Consider the following 8,500-nt stretch of genomic DNA (forward strand, 5'->3'; position numbering starts at 1 on the left):
TCACTCCTGTTACTGAAACCAACTTCTGTTACTGGCACTCACTCCTGTTACTGGAACTCACTCCTGTTACTGAAACCAACTTCTGTTACTGGCACTCAGTCCTGTTACTGGCACTCAGTCCTGTTACTGAAACCAACTTCTGTTACTGGCACTCACTCCTGCTACTGGCACTCACTCCTGCTACTGGCACTCACTCCTGTTACTGGCACTCACTCCTGCTACTGGCACTCACTCCTGTTACTGGCACTCACTCCTGTTACTGGCACTCACTCCTGTTACTGGCACTCACTCCTGTTACTGGCACTCACTCCTGTTACTTTTTATGTTTTGAGTAACAAGAATTAAAGTAACAGGAATGAGTTTTTATCATAGAAAAAAAGTAAAAAATAGCTAAAAGGACACTGAGCACATTCTAGTGATTTTCCAAAAATGTGTTTTTTAAAACTAAACTAATAAGATCTAAGAATTAATTTAGGTAACATGACAGATTATTGAGGTTGACCTCCTCAGTCATTACAGTTACAATAAGATCAAATATACAGAAAAACAAATAAGGAAACTTAATTTTGGTCTTCCCATGATATTCAGAAGAACCAGCTGAGGTCACTTCCTGTTGTAGATGTGACTGGTAGAATGTTCCAGATGTTTCAGATGACCAGGGTAATGTTTTACAGTAACAGGACTGAGTGAAACCCAGGAACACAACTCAAATTTATATTTTAACTTACATGTTATAGATTTATTATGAAAAAAATATTTTTAAAGAATAGATAGGATTTGGAGTCACACGCAATGCAAAAAAAAATACGTCTCTAAAGGATTTAAATATTTTAATATTTTATGGTAAAGCTTATAGTTCAGTGGGGACCGTTAACAAATAAAGTTATTTTTTTTTTCCATTACATATCTTACTTTTGCTATTCGGTCAATGTAAAAGACACTATGCTTAATAATAAAATATATTTTCAAGTTATTTTGTGTGCACATTTATGCATGTAATTTCCCGGGAAAAGAAATGGCACCAATTCGGCTGAATTGAACACTGGGTACTGGTCTCGACTTGGATTAGACTACTAAAAGACTTGAGTCCACTTTCGTAGACTTCTGTTATGTTAGCTTGTATCTTAGCATATTGAGTGGAATAACTATAGAGGGAAACACAAATCACACATCAAACATCTGAATGTCTTGTCCAAACAAAAAAACACTTGAATTGTGTAAATGTTAGGGCTGCACGATTTGGGCAAAATATCTAATTGCGATTTTTCCACAGAATATTGCGATTGCGATTTAAATTGCGATTATTTTTAATCCATCAAAAACCTAAACCTGTATTAGTGGTTACCATACCTATCAAATAAATTTATAAACTTCTTCCACATAAAATATTCACAGGTATCTCAGATTAAATGCAGTTTTCAGTTTTATTTTTAAATTGCAAGTAACAACAAAATAAATAACAAGGTTTAACTGCAACATCAGTAACTGTAAAGTCTGAGTTTTGAGATGCATTTTTACAATATAAATTAACTTAAAAGTAAATCAGTTTTTTTGCACATTAAATGCAAAAGTAGCATCATTAATGCTTGCATGCACAAAAGGTATAACTGCAACATCAGTAACTGACTGGTCCGCTGTGGACAGTAATGCCTTAGCAGAAAAGCTAAAAAAAAAAAGCAAAATATCGGTTTTATCCTAAACTCTTTGAGTTTTGAGATGCATTTACAAATAAATGAACTTAAAAGTAAATCAGTTTTTAGCTGTTAGCTTCATACTGGTAGCTACCAGTGTTGGGCACGTTACTTTGAAAAAGTAATTAGTTATAGTTATTCATTACTTCTCCAAAAAAGTAACTGAGTTACTAACAGAGTTACTCCACTATAAAAGTAATTAGTTACCAGTAAAAGTAACTAATCGCGTTACTTTTTAATATTCGCCCATCAAAAAAGGAAATCAATTATACATTTACTATTAGAAAAATAACAAACGAAAATAAACCCAAAATGTTGACAAAAATATAATCTAACGAATTTTAAAAAAATAAAACGAAATTCTCCACACAACCAAAGAAAATTACTAAAACTTGTAATACTGAAAAAAACGGAAAAAACGGAAAAACGCGTCTGGGGATGAAATTAAACATACCAAGCCACCCTCAAAGGAAATATGTATATATAAACAAAAAAAATAATGGACAAAAACAACAATCTAATGACCGTTAAAATGGTATTAATATAACAACAGCCTTGCCAAAAGAGAATAGAGCTTAGATCAGGCCCAAAACGTGCACGTTTTGCAAGAGAGAAAGAAAGAGAGAGAGAGATTTCTGGTGTGAGTTACTACTCACAGGTAAATATTCTCACGCTGTATCTGCTGTTTCTCTTTCATCTGCCTGGCGCTCATATTGTAATCCCATAGATAGTTCTGCAGTTTCTCAGTGTTTTCTGTCGTATTTTGCGGCTAGCGCGAGCGCTTTACACAAGAACTAACGCCACGGACCAGGTGCCACGCGCTCGGCACAACACCGCCCGCTGTACAACTCCGCTGTACAACAGCGCTTTTAAATTAATTTAACACGAAAATGAGGGTATTCTATCAGTAATTTCAGTTAGTTGTAGTTAGTTTTATAAACACAAAATACAGTTCGAGATAGTTATGTTATTTTCTTTTAATTGCCGTTTTTATCAGATTCAGTTAACACAAATGTTTTTCACTTTCAGTTTTCGCTATTTCGTTCGCTTTAGTGAACAATAACAATTGGTTACTTAGCAACATTATGATTAGCACACCAAAGCTTTATATAAAATAAAAATAGGAGCCCGATTTCGGGTCGGTCCTCGGGTCAGGTCAGGTTCGGGCAGAAAATCTAAGCTCTAAAAGAGAAAGCAGCAGCACCACAAACATCGGAGCAGCTAAAAAGAGCTTAACGTCCTTAATTCGGAACTTGGCTTGTCCACGGCAATCACTGAATTGATTAGAGCAGCAAATCGTCACAATTGTGCCTCACTTCACCACGCCAAACCACAGGCACAGCGGCCAGAAGCTGTTTTAACGCCGTTACTCCCAACACTGGTACAAACTGATATTTATTTATACTGTTTATATATTACTTTATATTTTATTTAATAATCCCCAAATACTAATAAAATTACAATATAACGAATTCCAAAAGATATAAACGAAAAACGGCACGCAATAGCAGAAATAAAATAAAGAAATATTATTTCTGCCCCAAAAAGACGCGTCGTCACCCCGGCGATGTGTGCGGCGCAAACCGATTAACCCACGCGCGGAGCTTTAAACAGGCAGAGCTGCAGCTGCTGACACGCGTGCAGCACTGTGTGATTATAACAGTGTAACTTGTGGTACATCATAAAGATCATAGTGTGATTTGTTGTATTAAAACAGATCTACCTCACAGACCATTTTCTGGAGCACCATCTGACAGAGCGCAAAGGAAAGCGGAGGGAATTCTCTGCTGACCCGGCGCGAGTTCGGGCATCAAGTCAGGTTCGGGTTCGCAGACAATCTGAACTCTACAACGCATTTAAACAATTGCACAGTGTCCGCCTGGCTTTAAATTATTTTATCCAAGTCTTCCACTCATGTCCAAGCGCCACTTTAAATTTAATTCACCCTGATGTAGCTGCAATGGAGAGAGCGGCAGTGCATGCTGGCTTCGTTGCGTTGAACGCAGCCCCGCCCTCCAGTGAAAAAAATATTCAAATGAATCCAGCCCCTGCTGCATCAGGCCAATCGGAGAAGAGCAGGCGGTGTGCTCACACACACACACAAGCCTCTCAGACACAGAACAGGCGCTTTTAACCACATAAGTTGGAAACACTTGCAGGCTATTGGCTAATTCAAATCGCAGCTCCTGCGATTGAAAAATCGCGTCCATTCAAATCGCGATTTCGATTAAAAAACGATTAATCGTTCAGCCCTAGTAAATGTTGCTAATTTTTCACATTTTTGACCTCCCTCTTTAACTCCCATTTTTGCTAGTTTCCACCATTCAATCAGAGTCTCATTGTCTCGTGTTTGGGGGAGTGCGGGGTGTATAACATAATATACAGCTCTGAAAAAAATGAGAAGACCACTTCTGACAGTTTCTGAGTCAGTTTTTTCTGATTTTCCTATTTATAGGTATATGTTTGAGTAAAACGAACATTGTTCATTGCTGTTGTTTATTCTATAACCTACTGACAACATTTTTCCCTAATTCCAAATAGAAATGTTGTCGTTTAGATCATGTATTTGCAGAAAATGAGAAATGTCTGAAGTAACAAAAAATATGCAGAGCTTTTAGACCTCAAATAATGCAAAGAAAACAAGTTGATATTCATAAAGTTTTAAGAGTTCAGAAATCAATATTTGGTGGAATAATCCTGGTTTTTAATCACAGTTTTCATGCATCTTGGCATCATGTTCTCCTCCACCAGTCTTACACACTGCTTTTGGATAACTTTATGCCACTCACTCCTGGTGCAAAATTCAAGCAGTTCAGCTCATAATTTTTAAGTGGTCTCTCTTTTTTTCAGAGCTGTATAGAAGATACAGAGTGGTAAATATATATAAATATATACTCACAGTGGCACCAGCCCAGGTGGCAGCACCAGTGCAGTTTGAAGCACTTGCCGTGGCTGTGCGTGGCGCAGATGGACAGCCCATCGCAGGGCAAGAAATCCGGGCGTCCGGCGCAGCTTTTGGCCAGAGCCTGAGCCTCGTCCAACTTCTCGCTCTTGGGGCCACCGGACGCGGCCATGGCGGGGCGGGGATCCCGGGCTGGGATCAGATCCGCCGGGGGAACCGCATCGGATCAGCCGGGGTGGGCTTTGAGTCCACCAGTGGTCCAGGAAATGGAAAGGGTGGATGAGAATAAAAGACTATCAATATAAAATAATAGCAGTGGATTAATTCTCTTCTTCAATCGATCAATCAATCAATATGCAGATCAGTCCTGTGCGTTCAGTGTGCTGTTTAAAATCTCCAGGATCTCCAGCATCTCCAGGATCTCAGCCAGTAGCCGTAGCGTTGGCGCATCAACAATCAACTGAGCTTATCCACTCGCGAGCGAGCGCGCGCCCAGCCGTAGCCTCCTCCGCCATGTATCTCTTTAATTAATAGGCTGCAGCTCGCGCGGTATCAGCAGCAGCGGGAACCTTCACGACCTTCTCCTTCCTCTCCTCGCCTGTGTAGCTCCAAGCTCGCTGATCTCTTCGTTCCAGCCTTCTTTCTTCTCTCTCTATCCTTCCACGCCCTCCTCTTCCTCTCTCTCTCCTTTTCTTTCTCTCTCTCCTTTTCTTTCTCTCTCTCTCTCTCTCTCTCTCTTTCTCTCTCTTAATTCTCTCAGCTCTCAACTTTCTGTCCGGTCTCCTCTCCTTCAGAAGAGTCTGCTTATATATACACACTGCTCCTTACTCTCGACGTGTGAAGAAGCTCATCTTTCTCTCTCTCTCCTTCCCTTCTTTCACTCCTCCCTCTCCCTCCCTCTCCCTCTCTCTCTCTCTCTCTCTCTCTCTCTCTCTCTCCCTCTCCCTCCCTCCCTCTCTTTCCTACACGCGCTACGAGATACGAGAGAGCCTCCCACTGGGGGGATGGAGAGAGAGAAATAGAGTGAGAGAGTGAGAAAGGAGGAGGAGAAAAGGGAGGAGGATAACAAAGAGGCGTGACCATAATAAAAATAATAATAACAACTATAAAAATGATAACACATTATGTAATGCACTTCCTCCTACGCCCTGATAGCAATACAAGCACAAACTACAGTTTATAGTTTATATATACTACTAAATAAAGCTAAATTCCTATCCAGAAAGGGTTAGTTTAATAGTTTCTCAGGGGATCGTCTGTGAAAAATATTTTACACTTCTACTCAGTGATAAAACTCTTGAAACTCTTGCATCCAGACTGCAATTGAAAATACAACAGGACTGGTGAGTTTATTTTTGGTTTTTTTGGCTTTTTCAGTCACATGACATGGAGTTCAGTAGCTCCTCCATTTCCACTCGCTCTGTCGGACCAAAGCCCAATCCCATTTCACCCCTTGGCTCTACCACTTACCCCTACCCCTTGTTTTTGAGTGTAACCAAGTTAGAATTAGAGTTAAAAGGGAAAGGGGTGAAATCCTTCACCCTAAGAATTGGAACAAACCTTCAAGCATCATCAGGACATCATCAGGAGCGCTAAAGTCTTTTTAGGGCTTTATTGTATGTCTACAGAAAGAGGGGAAATGGTGCAGAAATTAATTATTATTATCCATTTCCTATTTTTTCTGTGATAGGCAGCTTTAATTAGCTTTTTGTTTTAGCATTAAGGTGCTCTTATCTGGAGTTCTGTTACCTTGTATCGGTTTCCGAGGCTGGTAACTCTGATAAACCTATCCTGATGAGAGCCAGATTCATCATAACATTTTTAACGGCCTTTTCACTTTTTCAGATTGACTGACCTTCATGTCTTTAAGTAATTACTTTGAAGAATCTAAATTATAACATACTCTAGTTTGTTTAACACTTTTTAGTTTACTGAATGAAAAAAGGTGTGTCCACATTTTTGGCTGGTACTGTATGTATTGTACTGTGATTTATTATTATTATTTAATAATAGGTCCTTCCCATGGCATCCTTCCCATGGCATGACGGGCAGCCACGGTCTGTCCCAGCTGGCTGGCATTGGACCGGTTATACAGCCAGCTGGGACTAGCATAAAGACCCTGCAACACAAATCCAGAAACTAAGAACTTACATGACTAGAGCCTCATTGGGCCATTTTTTTGTAGTGGAGGGCGATTTTTGGCAAAATAAAGGTATGTTTGAGTTAATTTACTTGTTTTCATTTGTCCTGCCAGCAGAAGCAAACAAACATTTCTGGGGTGTGTGTGAGTGTATGTATAGTGGATAAAAATCATAAGTTTGCCTCATTTGCCCCATGGCAGTGTCTCTAGTGGCTCTTCTCATTAGCTATATCCCTGCTTTCATGGTTGCTCAAGTAGGACAAGTTCATGGCGAGGTCATCTTCATCCTCTCTCTCTCTCCCTGTGTTTCTCTCGTCTGTTCTGATGAACTGGTGGATTGGCGGCTGGCGGGCTAGTTGCGTACTGATGTGTTCCAGACTTTTCTCTCTGGTTGAACGTAGAGTCGATGAAGGCCAGTCAACTAATGGCCGCCACGAAAGTGAAGTAGCTCGACGTCCAGAGCGGCCAGAGGCGACCTGTTCACAGACGGAGGATAAAAAAAAAAGAGAGGATGAAATTTCTCTGTCCAGAGAACGGAGAGCACATGAAAGGCATGAACCACACGGAACTAATCATCAAAGGATCTTCAGTGGTGTCTTCTTTATTCATGGCTTCAAAAGAATGAGCTTGAGGATTTTAGACCAGTCGACCATGACGACGCTGTCAGCCCCTTCTCTCTGCCGGACTAAGAAGCCGAAGAGACTCCCTATCTTACAATTTTTGGTTAGTAAAATGTTCTCTGAACGCTACAGTTAACATTCTTAGAATGCTTTCAACCTGTCAAGTTTTCTGGATGTTCCTAGAAAGTTTTAAAAGAGGATAAAATACTCCTAAATATGCAAATATCAATTATGAATTTGTTGGTGTCAGTTTCACAGAATTTCACAATCAATATTCTTCACCACAGGTTTATTCTATTCATTAGATTACAGCATTTTAGTACTTAAGTACAGTAATGTAGTTAAAATAATACTCCAGTAGATACTTAAGTAGATACCTAAGTACAGTAGTGAATTGTTACTTCACTAATGTACTGAATAAGTAAATGTATCTGTATCTACTGGAGTATTATTTTTACTTTACTGCTTAAGGACTTCACTACTTAAGTACTAAAATGCTGTATCTGTATCTACTGGAGTATTATTTTTACTTCACTACTGTAATTAAGTACTAAAATACTGTATCTGTATCTACTAGAGCAGGGATGGGCAACTTCCATGATGGAGAGGGCCACATTTTTTTCAGCATGACCATTGGAGGGCCACATGACCTCGCACTTCAAATAATTGAATATGAAAAACGCTTTTCAATAAGAACAAATTTTATATGAATTTACATCTGTATGTTTACAGCACCAACATTTATCAACAACTATTTTCTGCATATTAATGCATTTTAATACGGCAAAAGACAAACCGTTTGCTTAAAAAAAGTGCAAAAAGGAAGTCCTTCATATCAAAGAACAAAAAGTTTGCTTAAAAAACTGATTGCAAATACAGTAGTTCCTCTGTGTAAAATAAGTTCATTATAACAAGTCCTTCATAAGCAACAAGGACAAAACATTTGCTCATAAAAGTGCAAAAGGCATTTGAACTCATTTATAACAAAGAACAAAAAAGATTTAAAAACTGACTGCAAATAGCTCATTCAATAATAGCAGAAAACTAGACCACAGAGGCCCAACATTTATTGAAGCTAATGAGAGAGCTGTGGTTTGGCCTGCTGGCTCACAATGGACTGGATGTCAATGTCAATTTTCGTGGTTGT

General features: G+C 39.2%; 1 protein-coding gene across 1 annotated transcript in view; it reads right to left on the bottom strand.

Moving 5' to 3' along the window:
* c21h3orf70 (chromosome 21 C3orf70 homolog) overlaps positions 1–5,284 on the bottom strand; it is a 43,160-nt gene extending 37,876 nt beyond the window's left edge. Inside the window, exon 1 of the mRNA XM_007246654.4 lies at positions 4,591–5,284. Within this exon, the coding sequence (XP_007246716.2) occupies positions 4,591–4,765 (175 nt within the window). The 5' untranslated portion in view covers positions 4,766–5,284. The remainder of the gene's footprint in view (positions 1–4,590) is intronic.
* Positions 5,285–8,500: the final 3,216 nt, after the last annotated feature.

Source organism: Astyanax mexicanus, chromosome 21 (genome assembly GCF_023375975.1).
Source record: "Astyanax mexicanus isolate ESR-SI-001 chromosome 21, AstMex3_surface, whole genome shotgun sequence".
In the NCBI taxonomy this organism is placed as follows: domain Eukaryota; kingdom Metazoa; phylum Chordata; class Actinopteri; order Characiformes; family Acestrorhamphidae; genus Astyanax; species Astyanax mexicanus.